This window comes from Myotis lucifugus, unplaced genomic scaffold (assembly GCF_000147115.1).
Source record: "Myotis lucifugus unplaced genomic scaffold, Myoluc2.0 scaffold_4, whole genome shotgun sequence".
In the NCBI taxonomy this organism is placed as follows: domain Eukaryota; kingdom Metazoa; phylum Chordata; class Mammalia; order Chiroptera; family Vespertilionidae; genus Myotis; species Myotis lucifugus.
Window position 1 is genome coordinate 17405037 of NW_005871052.1, and position 20795 is coordinate 17425831.

At 43.7% G+C, this 20795-nt stretch overlaps 1 protein-coding gene and 1 non-coding gene across 2 annotated transcripts in view; one reads left to right on the top strand and one right to left on the bottom strand.

Moving 5' to 3' along the window:
- The first annotated feature begins 612 nt into the window (after positions 1–612).
- Positions 613–743, top strand: LOC111823058. The gene has a single exon (XR_002826047.1). It is a non-coding gene; the product is annotated as a small nucleolar RNA SNORA42/SNORA80 family (small nucleolar RNA).
- An 8663-nt stretch (positions 744–9406) lies between these two features.
- AR (androgen receptor) overlaps positions 9407–20795 on the bottom strand; it is a 293861-nt gene continuing 282472 nt past the window's right edge. Inside the window, exons 6-8 of the mRNA XM_006082935.3 lie at positions 11521–11651; positions 10532–10689; positions 9407–9707 (exon numbers count right to left, since the gene is read on the bottom strand). Of these exons, the coding sequence (XP_006082997.1) occupies positions 9552–9707; positions 10532–10689; positions 11521–11651 (445 nt within the window). The 3' untranslated portion in view covers positions 9407–9551. The remainder of the gene's footprint in view (positions 9708–10531; positions 10690–11520; positions 11652–20795) is intronic.

A 20795-nucleotide genomic window follows, 5' to 3' on the forward strand; every position in this document is an offset into this window, starting at 1 on the left:
GTGAAGTAGGTGCTGTGTATGGAGTAGAGAACCCTTGGGCTCAATATATGAAAACCACAGATAAGAAATGGAGGTTCTCTCACCAGGACACTGAGCCAGTATGAAAGTGGATAGTAGAGGTGCTTATGTGCTCTGCCAATGTACCATGCCACCTGTAGGCACATAAAGTGACCATGAGCTGAATATTCTAGGACTAGTCCCTTGTCACAGGTCCTAATTCACAATAACATTAAATAAGTTTTTTGGCCTTGTTTCCTCATGTGAAGAACAAAAACTTGGGGTTAGGAGCTAAGACCCCTTCTAGTTATAAAAGGAAACAAAAATAAATCAAAGCTTAGCCCAATAATGCCTTAGGGATGGGTGTGATAGGCTGTAGTCCCAGATGGGCCTGGCCTAAAGCAATTAATAGACTGTAAACTCACTGAAAGCATGGACTGTGACTTATTTAATTCTTATTTATATCTGTTATTTATGAGATCATTGTTGAGGCTTTTCCCCATCCATCAAGGGGTTGACAGCATCTATTACACAGAACTCAATTGTCTTTTTGACCCCGTAGGTGTTCAGTAAATTTTTGTTGAGTACAAACATGTAGTTTCTAGTTTCAGAATTACATGTCCTAATGGTGGGCCCTTCTCTGTGGACCTCTCATAGTGGACCCATGCTAGAGTACATTGCAGCCTTGAACCATTGCTCAGCCTCCTTACCTGTGGGCCGTGAGCACTGAAGGGGGTTGTTGAGTATGAACAACAAACAAAAACTTAATGTTCTCAGGATAGCAAATGGCCCTTTCTTTTCCCCTTTATATCATGATTAAGAAAGATGATGCTGTTTGCAATACCACGGTGTCCACATTGGAAGAGGCTTCCCATATCATCTAGTCCTATTTCATACCTTCAGACAGACTCATTTCATATATGAGAAAACTAAGGTCCAGGAAAGGAAAGCTGGTTTCCAAACATCATATCAGCAGGTCAGAATCATAGTTATACACTAGCTCAGTGGTCGGCAAACCGAGGCTTGCAAGCCACATGTGGCTCTTTGGCCCCTTGAGTGTGGCTCTTCCACAAAATACCACGTGTGGGTGTGCACGTACAGTGCGATTGAAACTTTGTCGCCCATGCGCAGAAGTCGGTTTTCGGCCTGGGTGAGTCTATTTTGAAGAAGGGGCTTTAGAAGAAGTGGGGGGTGTTGGTTAGGTCAGGCGGGCGATGGGAGATGCGGCGCAGGCGGGCCGCGGGATACGCAGCACGGGGAAGGTACATTGTTTTGAGGTACATTTGCTGAGGTTTACACCTTCCAACTCTCCCATCCACACTCGTCTATCTGAAACAAGTATACAATATGAGTGTGGATGGGAGAGTTGGAAGGGGTCGACCTCAGAGAACGTACCTCAATCACATTGAGGACGTTTTTAGCAAAGGCCAGCTTAGGAGTACCCTAATTAAGTTAATAACAATGTACCTACCTATATATTTTAAGTTTAAAAAATTTGGCTCTCAAAAGAAATTTCAATCGTTGTACTGTTGAAATTTGGCTCTGTTGACTAATGAGTTTGCCGACCACTGCACTAGCTCATATATAGGACTCCTGCCTCCAGGCTCTTTTTAATCCACTAGCTGTTGTCTCCCTGACCTGTGTGCTTTGGTACTCCTTAAAAAAATCTATGGGGGATGCTAACTACCTTTTTAATTAAGGCAGGGGCTGATCAGTAAATGAAACCAAGTAGGGTGGCTGTTAGGTCACTGTTTGTAGGTCCAAGAGAAAAGAATCTACACATACAACCCACAAAACTACATATTCTCTTGCAGAAACACACACAAACATACATGCTAAGAATCTTTTGCTTGCTTCTGTCCATAAAGCCCTGTTTGCAGGAACATGCTGAGAAATCCAACCACTCTGAGTTGATCAGTGAAACACATGGCTCAATAAGGGATCACTCTTAGGGATGCTGGCATTTAAACAGGGAGCAAAGCCAGAGAAATAAACCCAACAGCTGGGCTACATACATTCTTACTGAATCCCCAACCCAGTCCAGTTGAGAGGTACTGTGACAACCCCTATTATAGGTTGAGGACACTGAGGCATAAAGACTTTTCATATTATTCCTTAATATATCTGTTATACCACATTGATGGCTTGTATCTCAAGTCCAGAAATTCATTTTGGGATATCATAACTATCCACACTGAAATGAGATAGGAGGGGAGCTTACTTGAACTTTTGAAAACCCAAAAGAATGATGGATCAAATTTTACCTGGGTGGTCAAGGATTATATGACCTCTGAAAAACAGTGAGGATGTGAACGTGCCTGTTCCTTATCTGAAGCTTGACAAGAACTGGGGTTGAAGCCCATACCCATTTTATGCTCCCACAAAGATGAGGATGAGGGTGAACAGCTAGATTTTGTGTGGCTTTTTTCTGGCTGACAAGCTTAGGGTTTTTTATGAGAGATTATAATGGGACACTAGTGTCTATTTGTGCTTTCTAGCCTAGACCCTTTGATATTTTAGTTGTCCCAAGTCAACCTATGCTAAGGCCAACACAGGTCAAGTTTATAACCCCTGTGCAAAGATTAAAAAATTTATGTATATGAAAATGAAAGTAGCATCATAAGAGGTCACTGGGCATGATACCAACTCGTGACTTCAATAAAGACAGACAATAAAAACAGCTAATTAAAGGAACTCTGATGACATTCATCTGAAATTTTAGCTTGTTTTATGTTTTAACAAATTAACAATAGTGATAAGAGGACATTAGCTTTTCTAGAGTCTCTTTGTTAACAACAACTAGAGCCTGCAGCTACAACAGGGGCTGTAGCCAAGTTTAAGCTGGCAGACCAGCAAGCCAATATTTTATACAATGGATGATACTTCTGAAAGCAAAGACAGAGACAAACCCAGAGTCACACATGCATTACAACAAATGAATTTCTGTCATTTTTAATCATATTTAGAGCAACAAAAGATTCCACGATTACAAAAAGAGAACAGAACACTAGCAGTTGGGGCTGGTCCTGCTGCCCAGTGGAGGCCAAGTGCCGCTGTGAGAACTGAAGCCCCATTAAAACAAGTTTCAATCAAAATTAATGTTTCTTTTGAAAAATCTTTATATGATGTTTTCTCTTTTTCTTTATTTTCCCTCAATATTTAAATTAATTCTTACATCTGGTTACATAGTCTGCTCCCTCCTGCTGCCAAATTAAGCTCAAGGACAGCACAAGAATGTCATGTCGAGGCACTCCCTAACCGATGTTCCAGTCTAGGAGAAAGCAGAAGGGTGTCACTAAGTTCTGAAGGGACTCTCTTTTAGCTTGAGCCATCCCAAAGGTGACTATTCTCATCACCTGAATGGCTTATGGGATAGGCCAACCCCACAGGCACTTCATTGCCATAGAGTGAGCACCAAGGACCAAGGTTGGAAAAGACTGCAGGCTTGCCTTTTCTGCTGCTCAGGAAACATAGTCCAAAAATATGAAGCATCAGTCAGAGAGGGCACCACCAGAGAAGCAGCAACATATCATAATTTTCTTTTCTTTGGGGTATGTGTGTGTGTTCCAGTCTTTGGTGGCCAATGGAATCTGCAGCTATATGACAGTCTTGTTAAGTAGTGCATGTGGGAACTATTTTAAGCCACAAGGGCCACTTAATTCATAGCTTTTAATTTAATTCCATAAGAGGCTGAGAGACAAGTGGGATACAGAATGGAACCAGCACCTCTGCTATACTGAATTGGGGTTGGAAACCAATCAATACATATTATGGACTTTCTGGCCAAACCAAATGGGGATAAATTGAAACTGAGTCAAAGGGTGTTCTACCTTTAAGAGTCTACCTGCTAAATTCAAATACTTACCATTTACTTTGGTGGGTGGTAATATTGCAAGTGTTTTGTTGCCTCAGCAGAAGTGTCTGAAGAGGGGTGAATAACGTGAATTTTTCTGCCTTCACCTAGAAATGGTTAAGAGTTGGGAGGCTTTGAGCAATAGACCCCAGTGTCAATCTCTTAATTGAAGAAAAATATCCTTACCTATGGGCAGAGACAGACCAGTACCTACAGAGATATAACTTATAGTACATTGACAATTTTTTAACAGATAAAAACACATTTCCATTGTCAAAATCTTTACAGAACATATCCAAAACCATAATTAAAGTACACAGACACCCAGTAGCAAGAGCACCTCAATTGCAGGTGAGTAAATTATGTGAAAGACAGAGCACTTGCTCCAGGTTCCCAAGTGCAGTAAATTGCCCTTTTCTCACAAGGATGGTGAAAAACAAAGAATGTCTTTCCTTCTTCCAAATGCTTAGGTCCCATTAGGGGGCCATTGACTAATCATTTTGATGGACCTTTGGCCCCAAGTCTGGGCCTTCCCCAGTCAGTTCCAATGAGTTTTCACCACCCTTTAAACATTCATCAGTCTTGGGCTAGTAAAGTGCAATATATCATGTACCATACCGCTTCCCCACCTCTGCTCCTTTGCAAGGCCTGGAATCAGGCCCCAACAGGGGCAGTGATCTCTTAGTTATCTGATCAACCCAGGTGACTTTTATGTTTTTATAGAGCTTCCAAAATGGAACTGCAGCCTCTCTCACAAATGCATGGTATGAATTGTGACCTGGAACCAAATATAAAGGAGCAGAGAAAGGTAAAGCTATCAAAACACATTATATCTATGTTTACAATTCAATTTTGAAACATGGATACAAATACTCATGTACAATATATTTCAACCTTTTGCCCTAAGCTGAAGAGAACTTTTTTGTGTCTTCCAAAGTGGGCAGAAATGAGGATTCCTGCCTGCTGTCCCTCTAGTGCAAAATCTAGTCCTTTAAATGCTCTCTTTATCAGCAAGGATTCACATCTTTAGATAAACTACAATGGGCACTAGCAAACACAGTGGCCAATACAGTTCCATTTCCAACCATGCAATTATGGACCTTTAAAGAATTGCTGAACAACTAGTGGAGAAAAGGAAAGCTAGTTCTCCTTATAAAATCTCTTAGTTAAGAACCCATAATCCCAATTATTTTTTTTCAAAATTATTTTCTACTGTTCTAAACATGTATATTGTGTGTGGGGGAAACCCACAGAACTCTTATAAGTCAGTCTTTGGATAGCTTACCAAAGAGGCACCAATGTTTACTCCCTCCCTGCCCTTAAAAATTTTGGTATCTTAGCAGATACAGTGTAATCTTTGGTTACATAATGTGATGCTCTCAACTCTTTGTCTTTTTTAAAACATCTTTCAAAGATTTTCAAAGAGATTAGCGATGAGAACAGAACTGCCTATAAAAGGCAGCAATGAGAACATAACTATCTATAAAAGAAATTGCACATGCAAAATGGCTTATTTTGACTTTAACTTTGGGATTTGATCCTGTGCTTTAGCATTCCTGATTCTCATGACTCCCTATAGGGGGTTGAGCATGAAGGCCATTTCCTTGGCTCAGTGACCTTTCATTTGGGCAACTGGCACAGGATAATTAGTAGTCAGCCACCTGTTTTCTCATGGCCATGCAGGAAACATGCAGGCATAGTTACTGAGTTGTCTGGAAAGAATCTTATAAGGCGAAACTCTGGAACAAGGTTGGGAAGGGGTTAAAGGGAGTGGCTTGGGCTTTTGTACTCTGCTAAATATCAAGGGAGAAAAGAGGTCAAGGCCATGTCTGTGCTGTGCTAATGAAACAAACAGGAGCTACTTGAAGCTCAAAGTTAGGTCATTTGTGTAATTGGTAGTATCATGTGGATGGTAGAACTACTTTCTCTTAAAGTACAAACAGAATTATTCTTGCTATATATGCATATGTACATTTAGAAATAAAGGATGGACAGAGAGGGACTTTAGCATCACCACATTATTTCTCAAACCTGAACTACTTAAAGGACAGAGGGATGGAAGGAAACTTTTTTTTCTTTTTTAGTGCCAGTGAACATATATAAAATATATATGTATTACTGATTTTCTTTTTCAAAGATATGACAGAATCCTTTAAAATATCTTTCTCATTAAAAAAATAATGAGCTTTCCAAGAATGATGACACTGTTTGTGGCATAGAAAATCAATGGAACGTAGAATCCAACCCTCATTTCAGCTCAGACACTAAGCCTGGGCAAACTGCCCAATGAACAAAAGTTGAAATTGCCACACAATTCTCTTATTTGACCACAGAGTTTGTGACCCTGGCAGCGGTCTGCTGCCCACACAGACAAGACCTTCTTCTACGGTGCTCCCTTTTCTTTTCTCTTCCTCACTCTCCATCCCCATTGAACACTGCAAACCTCTTTAGAAATAGCCTCTTTGGAGATAGTTACTTGTCTGATGAGTGATCTTCATCTTCCAGCTCACCAGGTGAGTGGATCTTATTGGCCAATCCTTCACGGGTGAGCACAGTGTACCAACCACATCAACACTGTTTGTAGAGTGCATGCAAAATGAGACTTCTGCCAATTACATTGGCTGAAACATCAATTACCAAAAGAAAGCATAAATCCCCCTTTCATCTTTGAGAGAACAAAGCCAAGCTAAAATACTTTTTCTCATAGACTCCCCAGTGCAAAAGCAGTAGGCCTAAAGCCTTGTGTAGGCTGTTTTCCCTATTCTTGCCATCCTGAAATTTAGAGTAATCCAGTTGTTGCTGATTTTAATTACACTGATTTTTGGCTTTCACAAGTGAAAGCATACATATTCATAAGGACAATAGTCACAATTGAGAAATCTCTAATGATGAAAAATTTGATAATCAGGAAATGGAAAGGAGAGACTCTAGTCTTTACAAGAAGAGGTATTAGAATGATAATATCAAATCCATGTACCATAAAAAGTGAAGATCATTTCAAAACAGATGTAAAGAAATTATTAAAATGTAATCTAGTTTAACTGAAAAGAGTGGTGTATTTTTTTTTCTGTTTAAAATAGCAAAAAGTGCCGAAACCGGTTTGGCTCAGTGGATAGAGCATCGGCCTGCGGACTGAAAGGTCCCAGGTTCGATTCCGGTCAAGGGCATGTACCTGGGTTGCGGGCACATCCCCAGTAAGAGATGTGCAGGAGGCAGCTGATGGATGTTTCTCTCTCATCGATGTTTCTAACTCTCTATCTCTCTCCCTTCCTTTCTGTAGAAAATCAATAAAATATATTAAAAAAATAATAAAATAGCAAAAAGTGATCCTGTGAACTTATATAAGCCAAATAGTGTAATAACAAAGAAAACCAGAATTTGTCTATCTTACGCCAGAAAGACAACCTGCCAGTATTAGTTTTATCCAGCAGTCTTGGATTGGTATATCACTCATCTTAGGTTCCTCTCTCCCTTGTTATTTAAAGAAACTGTTTTTGCAAGTTCTTTTGGCTATTAATATCAACACAGAAATCAGGGGAGGAAACCCATGTAGATCATATCAGATCACTCAGAAACTATCTTCTCAACAAGTAAAGTGAACCAACTGAAATGGGCATCTTGTTGACTGGCTTCTAATTCCTTGAGTTTAGCAGATGAATTAAAGAGCTAAGTGGCCAAGATGAGAAAGTAGTTGGGCATTCCCTCTTCACTTGGGATTAGGGAACAAAGTCAACAGAATAGAGGTGTGCCAAATGTCTATATGAAACCAGTGTCCCAGGAACACACCCTGAGTTCATGGGTGGCAGCCCATTGGAGCCACACCAACCAGAACTTTGCAAAAAGGCCATGGTCCTGTCATCTCAGTGTTTCAGCTTCCCTCTGACTGACAGGCAGCAACATAGGTGGGGATTCTGGCTGAGTATGGTCAAAGTCAGAGCACATAATCTGCAGCAGAGGAGGAGGAGGAGGAGGAGGAGTAAATTCACCAGATGGTACCCATCTGGCTTTAAACTTTGCCTCTTAATTTAGTAGTCAGTCTCCTCTTGCTTTCTTCTCTCTTCTTCCCATGACTTCTGCAGGTGAATATGCTGAGTGGCAAGGAGAGCATTTACAGGGTTTCTGCTTCTAGTGCCCCATTCTTCCCAGCCTGGTAACTGAATGAATTTTCTCTTTAACCCCAATATGGGTTGCCCCTTTAGCTGCACTGAAGGAGAAAATGGGCATTTTTCCACTTGGTAGGAAGGTACCATCTCTGGGGGACAAAGGCAAGTCGCCAAGCTTGTCCAATCTATTGATGCCTTCTTTCCAGTTTGTCTAAGGGATGAAGAGAAGATCTGGTAGTTGATGAGAGATACTTGGTAAGAAGACTTTGAGTCTACTGCATTTAGAAATAAATGTTAAATCTGCTCCTTGTTAGCCTTCTTTGTGATGGGGGCTCTTAGCAAAGAGTCTATGAACATGTCTAGAGAAGTGGGAAAATTTCACCACTGTTTTTGGTGAAGTTCAGACCCACAAAACACTGAAGGAGGGTGGAGGAACCTTCAGCATGGAATCAGGCTAAAAGCATTCAGGTCTTTTAAAGGTGGGGGCAAGGAGGGATCAATTCTTCAGTGTCCTAAATGGAGAAGAGCCAAACCACCACTTCCTTTTCCTCTAACTACAGCCCCAAGTTCCTCCTTGGCCCATAAGTGGGAAAGCAGACCTGGATCTGAATAGGGCCTTCCAAAAAGTCAGATCTCTCTTCTCTTTCTTGCTGGTCTTACTCTTTAGTGGAAGTGGCCAAGTTTTGCCTAAAGAGAACATTTGTTCAAAGTTCTTAGGAAAGCTATTGAAAGTCAATTTGAGCATGGAGGCAGAGGGTGAGAGAAAGAGATTGGAGTGGGGGAGGCATTCACATGCAGACAAGTTTTTAAATAAGAAGAACACTTTCAGTACAATGAATTGCACTGCAGTTGAGCAGTCTAGACCTCAGGGACCAAGACTGTGAGCAGATATTGGTGATTTAGCTGTCCTCTTTGTCCTGTCTTAAATCTGTCTCTCCCCTCCCCCAACTCAGTTTTGGAGCCATCCTGCCCTCTAATGGAAAAAGCTTTTTGCAGAAACTCTGGGAGGGAGGGTTTTGAAAAATAGCAATGACTCCCCATGGTCTTGTAATGCTCACCTTATTCTAGTCACTGTTAGCGTCTTTGGGGATTTGTTTGTTTTTATATTTTTGAAAGGAAAAAATATCCTAGCAAGTTTTTTTGGTTTTTGTTTGTTTCTTTGTTTGTTTGACTTTTGGTTTTCCCAGATACTCTTAGCTCCGTAAACTTCCCGTGGCACTAAGTGAGTAAACATTTGTGTGGCTGGCACACAGCACACTGCTATAAACAAGCACAACTTGACACTGGTCCACATGAGGATCATCACAGATTTAAAGAAATATAACACCATTCAAAACACAGATAAGAGACATTCATTGCAGAGAGCAGAGTCTGAAAGTGCCATGGGAGGGTCAGATGGGGAGGTGGGGGCGGGGAAGAAAGAAGGAAAATAGAAAAAAGTCTGGCAAACAGGATTCAGGAACGTCTTCTTGACAGACTACACATCAATAGAGGAAATTCCCCAAGGCACAGAAGAGAAATAGTGCAGAGTTATAACAGGCAGAAGATATCTGAAAAGGGGAGTGAGGTGGGGTGAGGAAATGGGGGCTTCCAAAGCTTCATTGAGTGTGGAAATAGATGGGCTTGACTTTTCCAGAAAGGATCTTGGGTACTTGCACAGAGATGATCTCTGCCATCATTTCTGGAAAGTCCACGCTCACCATGTGCGACTTGATTAGCAGGTCAAAAGTGAACTGGTGCAGCTCTCGTGCAATCTGTAGGGGGGACAATAAGAGAGGGAGGAAATAAGAAATAAGGGTTGACAAAGAGTTGACTTCTATCAGGCTCTTACTCCCACCTTTGCTTTTTCTCCTTTCCTATTCTTGGTCATGTGTGTGTGTGTGTTTGTGTGTGTGTGTCTGTGTGCGCGCGTGCACTCTAAATGACCTCCATGGAATCACTGAGGGTTCCCAAGAGATCTCTTACACCATTGTAAACTCTCTGACTCAGGACTAAGTATTCCTCTTCCCCAGGGCTCCTCTCTCTCTCTGTCTCTCTGTCTCTCTGTCTCTCTGTCTCTCTCTCTCTCTCTCTCTCTCTCTCTCTCTCTCACACACACACACACACACACACTCAGAAACGCAGTGTATGCATAAAAACTCACACACACACACACACACACACACACTCAGAAACGCAGTGTATGCATAAAAACTCACACACACACACACACACACACACACACACACTCAGAAACACAAACGGTGTATGAACAAAAACTCACACTCATGACTCAAAGAAGAGGGGGAAAACATCCAGGTCTGTTTTGTCTGCCCAGAGAACTTATCTGGTCTAAGCCCATTCCCTGAGTCCCAACTGTTCTGTTCTCAACTCCTCCACCTCTTTCACAACATCCAGCTGGGACATCGTGACCTGTGTTCATTTCTTCTCCATTGCATTTTCTTCCTGGACCACACTCAAAGTAAGAGGAGTATGGAAGCACCTCCCAACAGGTGGTGCCAGACCCTAGAAGAACATACTATCATTTGGCTCTATCAGGCAGCTCTCCCTGACAAGGCACCCTCCATCATTTGCTTACAGGCTGCACAGAGTCCAGGAGCTTGGTGAGCTGGTAGAAGCGCCTTGAGCAGGATGTGGGATTTTTTCTCTTGCATGCAATGATACGATCAAGTTCCTTGATGTAGTTCATTCGAAGTTCATCAAAGAATTTTTGATTTTTCAGCCCATCCACTGGAACTGATGTGGGATGAAGACAGAATGGGGAGGGGAAGCATGCCCACAAAGGAGCATTAGATAAAGCACCAAGTTTTCTGGCCACAAATTGACACCCACCCCACAGGGAGGGAACCATCTACTTGATTTCCTGCAGCTGAAGTCTGTATGTCTGGGGCCTTCAGTTTGCCAGAAAGGTCTTAGGGGAAAGGCTAGCTGGACCCAACTTGAAGAGCATCAAATACATACAATGTGCTTAACCTTTCCTTTTTCTAGTCTTCTTATCACATTTCTTAGGACCTATGATTTTACATTATCCACAGAGTAGTTCTGATTTAGACAATTAAAATACATAACTTTGAATACTTAATTTTGACTCATTTATCAGCTAAAAGAGCACTCTGCTTAGAAGAGACATTACAGAAACATTTTTGGATGCCAAATAAACCCTGTCTGAGTTATTTACATAGACCTTCTCTTGTTGGCAGGGGAGGAAGTTCTTTCTAGGAGGCAGTCCCTTCTGCCCTGCAAGAAATATAAGGTAGGCCTTGCCTGATTCTATGGTAGAAGGTATGGAAAACTTCAGAGGTCTGCTACAATCAGCCAAAAGGTTTTATCCCAAAGAGAGGATCAGGATAGGTGGAAATCTAATGGAGGATGAATTTTAGCAATGAAATTGGTCTTTATCTATGAAATTTATCCTTGTTAAGCAAAATCATGCTAAGGGAGAATGGAGTGGGAAGGGTGAAAACGAAAGGGAAATGTCCAAGAGCTGATAACACTTTAATGAAAAAAGCAACTGTTCTCTGAGCCCCTAGGCCCCCAAGGACATTCCCTACCCCTCCAGGCACTTACTAATGCTGAAGAGCAGCAGTGCCTTCATGCACAGGAATTCCTGGGGGGTGATTTGGAGCCATCCAAACTCTTGAGAGAGGTGCCTCATTCGGACACACTGGCTGTACATCCGGGACTTATGCATGCGGTACCTGAGAAAGAGACACACAGAGGAAGAGGAGAAATGAGGAAGGTTTATAACAAGTCCAAGAGAATGTCTCTCGTTGATCTCCCCTCGCCAGGTTCTCCAAGAAGAGCTTGGTGTTCCTCTTGTTAATACTTCAATGGCAAGAAACAAGGTTGATATTCCCCCACTAAAAAAAAAAAAATCCTGACATCCTGATAACTACTCATCTCTCCTGGTCAGGATATGGGTAAACACATGGAACTTCCAAGTTCCTGTGTCCCTCCTGTTTCCTGAGACAGGGACAGACAAGTCTAACCAAAATGGGCCAGGCACATGGTCTCTCTGACTATATTTTCAATAACCTAGCTACATCCAGAGCAAGAACATGCCTTCCAGGTATCACAACTTGGAGATTTTATAGGAGACAGAACTTAGAAATCAAGTGTTAAAGTAAGGATACCAAGATTTTTAAGTGACTATAGTAGTAGTTCATCTTATCAATTTCCCTGCCTCTTGTCTTGAATGCCATTTCCCATACAAAAAATTTAAGTATTTATTTAAATGCTCCTAAGGAAGGAGATTCATCCATTGTCCCTTCAAAATGAGTTCCAATGTTTATCAAATCATCCAGAAAGTGTTTCTGAATGTTCAATGTAAAGGTCCCCTGCTGAGGAAGAGCTTAATCCTCATATATTGGCTGCTCCTTACTACAGTTTGGGAGTTATAAACAGTGTGAGCTGTTTTCATTATAGTGACTTATGAACAGATCATCACATTATCACCTATAAATTATATAGGGAAGTGGCCAAGCTTCTTATGGGAAGCAAGCTTTCTTTTCCATGACTGCCTATAGCAGTGATGGCGAACCTTTTTAGCTCGGTGTGCCAGCATTTTGAAAAACCCTAACCTAACTCTGGTGCCATGTCACATATAGAAATTTTTTGATATTTGCAACCATAGTAAAACAAAGATTTCTATTTTTGATATTTATTTTATATATTTAAAGGCCATTTAACAAAGAAAAATCAACCAAAAAAATGAGTTCGCATGTCACCTCTGACACGCGTGTCATAGGTTCGCCATCACTGGTCTATAGCAAGCCTCTAAGAGAAAATACAGCATCCTCTAGCTGGTAGGCATTCTTGGTTTTCAGCACTCTATAAATTGAGAGAGAGAGAGAGAGAGAGAGAGAGAGAGAGAGAGAGAGAGAGAGAAATTATATATCTTGTGGAAAAAGTAAAAGGAATGTGACAAGTGGTAAGGAAAAAGACCTCCCAGATTGTGACTGAAGGTTGTGGTTTAATATTTTAGTTCCCAAACCACTACCATAGTCCACAACCTGAGTATCTCTGGCACTAGGTAGATGGAAGCTCAACACTCTATCTCAGAGAAATTTTGGTTGGCCTAAAGAAAGGGGGAAGGAGGTGGATGGTGTAGGAATATTCAATTCTGACTGGAGCACAACTGGAAAGAAGTATTTAGGTAGTAGCACAAGTCAATTGACCAAAACACTGTTGCTCCAAGCTCTTTCAATATAGAGAATTTTTTAATAACATCTGCTGACTCTGGGGCCTGGATCTGTTCTGGTCTTTATTGTACTTCCAGGACTCTGTTGATAACAACACTGCAGTCTTTGTACCTACCATTGATATCATGCTCCTGGCATGCAGGACTGCTGTAACACTTCTACAAGCCCCAAGAACAGAGAAATTAGGGAAAGATGGGGAGAAAGGCAACAGAAGAAATTCAGAAAAGATAGGAACAGAAAAGGGAGAGAAAGGGCAAAAAGAATAAGGAAATAGTTAAAAGGAAAGAAAGGGAAATAGAGTAGAAGGTAGGGAACATGGGGTCAAGAATGGAATTCAGGAGAGCAGAGGTAGGTGGGAGTAAAAGAGAGGAAATGAAAATTGGAGAACACTGAGCACGGTGCCTGGCAATTCTTAAGTGCTCAATAAATTACATATAGGAAGGTGCCATTATCATACTATTCACCATTCAACAGATGAGAAGAATGAGATTCAAGGAAGTTAAGTAATTTACCAAAGGTCATTCAGGTAGAGTTCAAGCTCATTACCCTTATATGTGTTTCCCAAAAAGGTCAGGAACAAAGAAAAATGCAGGGCTCATGATAGGGTTTGATATAAGAGAAATCAGCAAATGGGTTGGCTCAGATTCCTTGTCTCTCTCTTTGGGCTTCAGTCTCCTTATTACTAGTACCTTAATGAGGCTAACGGCAATTAGTGTTTTTCAACTAGAGAGTTACTGTCTCCATATTGGGTGCTAAAATGTGTTTAGACTGTCACAGTGACTGGAGTTTTATTTGGTATACTAGAGGCCCGGTGCACAAAAATTTGTGCACTCGGGGGGGAGGGGTGGTCCCTCAGCCCGGGTGTGCCCTCTCGCAGTCTGGGACCCCTCAGGAGATAATGAACTGCTGGCTTAGGCCTGCTCCCGGGTGGCAGAGGGCAGGCCCAATCCCTAGGTGCAGCCCCTGGTCGGGCTCAGAGCAGGGCTGATTGGGGAGTTGGGGCGCCGCCCCCTGTCATGCACACAGCAGGGCAGATCAGGAGGTTGTGATGCCACCCTCAGTCACGCTCAGGGTAGGGCCGATTGGGGGGTTGGGGCACCGCCCCCTGTCACACTCAAGGCAGGGTCGATGGGGAGGTTGCGGCGCCACCCCCTGTCACGCACAGAGCAGGGCCAATCAGAGGGTTGGGGCGCTGCCCCCTGTCACTCACAGAGCAGGGACCATCAGGGGGGTTGGGGCTCTGTACTCTGTCTTGCACAGAGCAGGGCTCATCAGGGGGTTGGGGAGCTCCCCCCTGTCACGCACAGAGCAGGGCCCATCAGGGGGTTGAGGAGCTCCCCCTGTCACTCACAGAGCAGGGCCGATCAGGGGGTTGAGGAGCTCCCCCTGTCACTCACAGAGTAGGGCCGATAGGGGAGTTGGGGCACCGCCCCCTGTCACACACAGAGCAGGGCAGATCAGGGGGTTGGGGCGCTGCACCCTGTCACACTCAGGGCAGGGCCGATGAGGAGGTTATGGCTCTACCCCGTCACACACAGAGAAGAGCCCATGGGGGGGGGGTTGGGGCACCGCCCTCTATCACCCACAGAGCAGGGTCGATCAGGGGGTTGGGGCACCGCCACTGTCACACTCGGGGCAGGGCCAATGGGAAGGTTATGGCTCTACCTCGTCACACAAAGAGCAGGGCCTGTGGGGGGGGGGGGTTGGGGTGCCGCACCCTGTCAAACACAGAGCCGCAGGGCGATCAGGGGGTTGGGGAGCTCCCCCCTATCAGGCACAGAGCAGGGCTGATCAGGGGGTTGGGGAGCCTTCCCCTATCACAAACAGAGCAGAGCGGATAGGGAGGTTGTGGCCCCGCCCCCTGTCACACACAGAGCCGCAAGGCGATCAGGGGGTTTGGGCGCTGCCCCCTGTCACGCTGATCCCGGTGCCGGGAGGCCTCGCGGCTCTGCTGATTCCGGTGCTGGGAGGCATATTACCCTTTTACTATATAGGATAGAGGCCTGGTGCATGGGTGGGGGCCGGCTGGTTTGCCCTGAAGGGTGTCCTGGATCAGGGTGGGGGTCCCCACTGGGGTGCCTGGCCAGCCTGGGTGAGGGGCTGATGGCTGTTTGCAGCTGGTCACACCCCCTTCAGGGTGGGGGTCCCCACTGGGGTGCCTGGCCATTCTGGGTGAAGGGCTGAGGGCTTTTTTCAGGCTGGCGGGTGACTGAAGCTCCCAACCGCTCCTTTTTTCCTTTTTTTTTTTTATTCTGGGCCAGCTTTAGCTCTGAGGCTTGGCTCCAGCTCTGAGACCTTGGCTGCTGAAAGCAGGTATCTGGTTTGTTTGGGTTCTATAATCGAAACACTGTTTCAACTTCAGCTCTGAGATCCCAGCTAGCTGAAAGCAGGTTCCTGGGGGTTTTTTTTAGCTTCTATATTTGTAACAATGATTCAAACTGCAAGCTCAGAGGCTGGCAGCGGCAGGCGGGGAATGGGTAATGTTGGCTTCCTCTGTCACTGAAGCAAGCAAGCCTCATGTTCGCTTCTAGCTGCCTGGCTTCCGGCCGCCATCTTGGCTGGCAGTTAATTTGCATATCACCCTGATTAGCCAATGGGAAGGGTAGCGGAGGTACGGCTAATTACCATGTTTCTCTTTTATTAGATAGGATAGTGGACAGGTGCCAGGAATGTTAAACATATTCCAATATGTGGGAACTTCCTGTGCAATGAAAAAATATTCCTCCAAAAACGTCAACAACATCCCTGTTGAGAAACATTGGTTTTGATGTTTTTAGGAATTCCAAGAGCTCTAGTATAGTGGGTTCCTATGAGAAGAAGGGGACAGGGGGCACCTATTGTTTCAGGAGCTCTGGGGCTTGATGTATTTAAGACCATGTGGGTAGTCCTGTGGTACCTTTTTTTTCTGGGGGGGGGGGCAGTAAAAGCATTTATTTTTTATTTTTTATTTTTTTAGATCTTTATCCTTGAGAGTATTGAAGATGTTTCCCGTATCCTCCCCCATTACCCTCCTCCACCCAGATCCAGATCCTGCCCTACACCAGGCCTTCACCATAGGTCCCTGTGTAAAGCAAATGTGCATATAAGTTCTTTGGTTAATCTCTTCCTGCCCCTCTCACCCCTTTGCACTGAGATTCATTAGTCTGTTTCATGTTTCCATGCCTCTGGTTCTATTTTATTAATCAGGTTATTTTGTTCATTAGATTCCTTGTTGTTCATTTTGAATTTTAGATTCAATTGTTGATAGATATGTATTTATTGCTATTTTATTGCTCATATTTTGATCTCTTCTTCTTCTTCTTCTTCTTCTTCTTCTTCTTCTCCTCCTCCTCCTCCTCCTCCTCCTCCTCCTCCTCCTTCTTCTTCTTCTTCTTCTTCTTCTTCTTCTTCTTCTTCTTCTTCTTCTTCTTCTTCTTCTCCTTCTTCTTCTTCTCCTTCTTCTTCTTCTTCTTCTCCTTCTTCTTCTTCTTCTTCTTCTTCTTCTTCTTCTTCTTCTTCTTCTCCTTCTCCTTCTCCTTCTCCTTCTCCTTCTCCTTCAACATTTAACATTTTAAGTAATACTGGTTTTTTTTTTGATGTACTCCTTCAGCTTTTTCTTGTCTGTGAAACTCTTTATCTGAACTTCTATTCTAAATAATAGCTTTGCTGGGTAGAGTAATCTTGGTTGTCAGTTTTTTCTTTTCATCACTTTGACTAATTCTTGCCACTCCCTTCTGGCCTTCAAAGTTTCTGTTGAGAAATCAGCTGGCAGTCATATGGGTGCTCCTTTGTAGGCAACTAACTGCTTTTATCTTGCTGATTTTAAGATTCTCTCTTTATCTTTAACCTTTGGCATTTTAATTATGATGTGTCTTGGTGTGGGCCTCTTTTGGTTCTTCTTGTTTGGGACTCTCTGTGCTTCCTGGACTTGTAAATCTATTTCTTTCACTAGGTAGGGGAAGTTATCTGTCATTACTTCTTCAAATAGGTTTTCAATTTCTTGCTCCCTCTCTTCTCCTTCAGGCACCCCCATAATGTGAATATTGATACACTTGAAGTTTTCCTAGAGGCTCCTTACACTATCTTCATAATTTTGGATTCTTTTTACTTTTTGCTCTTCTGATTGGGTGTTTTTTGCTTCCTCATATTCCAAATCACTTATTTCATCCTCGGCATGCTCTACTCTACTATTTCCTGTAAAGTATTCTTCATTTCAGTTAGTGTATCCTTCGTTTTTGACTGGTCCTTTTTTTATGTCTTTGATGTTCTCACTTATTTCCTTAAAATTCTCAGTAAGTTCCTTGATATTCTCACTAAAATCCTTGAAATTCTCATTAAGTTCTTTAAGCATCCTTATAACCATTATTTTGAACTCTGTATCTAATAGTTTGCTTCCTTCCATTTCATTTAGTTCTTTATCTGGAGATTTCTTCTTTCTTTCATTTGTGACATGTGTCTTTGTGTCTGCATTTTGGCTGCTTCCCTATGTTTGTTTCTATGTATTAGGTAGAGCTGCTACATCTCTGGGAATTGGTAGAGTGGCCTTGTGTAGTAGGTGTCCTGTAGGACCTATTGGCTCAGCCTTCTTAATCGCCTGATCTGGGCACTCTAGGTATGCCTCTGTGTCATTTGCGTGCACTATCCTGTTGTAGTTGAGCCTTGAATACTGTTGGCATCACTGGGAGGAATTTACCCCCATACCAATTGGCTGTGAGGACCAGCTGTGACTACCATGGAAGAGCTGCTGTGTACGACACCCTTATGTAGCAGGACTTGCTTCAGTGGGGCTTTGGTGCTCACCAAGTCCAACCCTTTAGTGTGTTGCTCATGGATGTGATAGAGTTGTAATATGGCATGGTCTGAAACTCCATCAGCTGCACTGGCTCTTGGGCCTCCTGAGAGGTGTAAAGTCAGCCACTGTCTATGCCATGCCTGGGGCCACCCAACACAAGCTACAGAGCAATCTTTAGATGGCTGCTACTTGTGTTGGACTAGTATGTATCCAGGAGAGGCCAAGCTGTGAACCTTGTCAAGTTGCTGCTAGTGTCAGTCCTGGCCACTTATTGAGAAGTATAGAGCACATTGAGTCCAGCTGATGCTGGTTTGAGAGATTTTAGGAAAGTCTGAAGCCTGAGCCAGAACATGCCATTCATATGGAAAAGACACTGCAAACAGCTTGGGTGGGGCAGGATCTCAGGGAGTCACCAAGGTGGGGCAAATAATGTGGGCATACCTAGAGTGCCCAACTGAGTTGACTAGGGAGGCTGAGCCACTGGGCTCTACAGGATACCTACTACACAAGACCACTCTACCAATTGATGGAGACTCAGATATGGTGCCTGCCAGTCAGCTCTGTTGGGGGAAGTTCCCAGCACTTTTGTCTGTGAGAAAGCTGCCTCTCAGTTCTTGCCCTGATGACAGACAATTTAGTTCATCCCTGTATCTCCCTAGATTCTTTCAAGCTGCTGCCTTAGCACTGGAACTCAGAGAAAGTGAATCCGAAGACATCTGTGCACTGGCACTATAAGAGGACCTGTCTGGGTCTCTGGCTGCCTCCCTGTCACTCAACTACAATCCCCACTGGTTTTTACAGCCCAAAGTTACAGGGACTTCTCTTCCAAGCTCTGGAATCCTGGGCTGGGGGCCTGGTGTGTGGCTGGGACTGCTTGCTCCTCACGGGAGTTCTACTCAGCCAAGATATCCCTCCCAATTAAAAACATGCCACACGTGGGTGTGGTACCAGTCCATTCTACGCCTCTGCCCCTCCTACTAGTCTCAATGTGCTTCCTTCTTTATTTCTCTAGTTATAGAACTTCCATTCAGTCAGATTTCAGGTGTTTCTAAATGATGGTTGTTCTGTATTTTAGTTGTAAATTTGATGTGGTTGTGGGAGAATTCTACTACTGGCGTTTACGTGTGTCACCTTCCTGTGGTACCTTTATTGTTATTGTTAATCCTCACCTAAAGATATTTTTCCATTGATTTGTTTAGAGAGAATGGAGGGGAAGGGGAGAGACAGATCTAGAGAAACACTGATGTGAGAGAGACATATCCATTGGTTGCTTCCTGCATGCGGCCTGACCAGGGCTGGGGATTAAGCCTGCAACCAAAGTACGTGCTCTTGACCAGAATCAAACCCAGGATCTTTCAGTGTCAGGCTGATGCTCTATCCACTGAGCAAAACTGGCTAGGGCTGTGGTACCTTTTGATGAAATACATGGGAATGGGCCAGAAAGCTGAGGTAAGGCACCACATATTTATGCAGAGGCAGAGAAGGAAATTTAAGATTTAGAAAATAGGCAATTATCACTTTGCAAAGGTCTTAGGGCTCTGAATGGTGAGGGTCTTGCAGGTGCATAAGGAGTTGATTCAATCACTGGAGAGCAGTAGGAGGATGGGTTTGAGAGATTAACATAAAGGGGGATTTTTAAGGCCTGCCCCAGAAGATGGTATCCTGGGTAACTCTTTAGAGATTTGGAAACCACAAAGCAGGTCATGCCAAAAGCCCAATGGTTATTCTTAGCTTCTGACTAACAGGGCTGGATGGCTTGCAAAAGGGCATCTGGGGGTGCTTATTTTCCTCCACATTGCTGTACTAGAAGGAACTACTGGCCTGTAGAATTTATTTTAAGGCTCTTCTCAGTTAGAGGACTAGAGAGAAGAGAAGGTCAATTTTTGCCCTGACCAAAGGGATTCTCTGTGGTGAGACTAATTCAAAGTCCTTGGGAATATTTTTCTGACTAGCTACATTCACAATGCCATCAAGGGACCCCAAACAGAAGTGGAAAAGAATATCACTATTGGAGAAAGTATCAGAAATGTACTTCTTTTTTTATTTATTGTCCATTATGGGCAGAGGTCCTCAAACTTTTTAAACAGGGGGCCAGTTCACTGTCCCTCAGACATTCCACACATGCGCACTGCAGGCCCGGGATGAGTCGGCTGCTAAGCAGGTCAGGCAGCAGTGGCAAAAACACCCGGGGGGCCGGATAAATGTTTTCGGCATGCCGCATGTGGCCCGCGGGCCGTACTTTGAGGACCCCTGATTATGGGCCAGACATTTCATACCCATTAACTCCCATTTTAGAGTCTTCATAAGAAACCATTTGAAAAAGTTCTATTTAGTTAACAGATGAGGAAACTGAGGGACAGAAAATTCAAAGGTCCTGCTCAAAGACAATGATGAACAGATTTTAGTCAATACCAGTGTAATTTCAAAATCTGAACCCTTGGACAAATTTATAAATGATAAATAGAACTGGTGGCAAGGCAAGCATTAATTAAACCTGTTTTTTTTTTTTTCCAGGCAGCAGGAGCAGCGGAGCTCGTCAACCTTTATTACAAGAGAACAGCAGCAGCGCCCGGGGCAGGGGCGCCTGCACTCACTTGCCCCTGAGGTAGATCGTGGGGGTCTGCCAGCCGGGAGGGGCTTCCTTCAGGCCTGCCTTCAGCCAGATGCGCTTCAGGTCTTTTCTCGAAAACCAGGTCCTCTTGACCAGCTTGCGGTACTTATGATGGTTCATCTTCGCGGCGGATCTTCAGCACGTTTTTGCACTGAATCTTGGTTCATCCTGCACCTCCTCACGCCCCTGCTCGGCCCCTCCCCCCACCTGGCCAGGTGGACACTAGTAGGCCTGGGCCGCGGCCGCATTCCCTGGGACC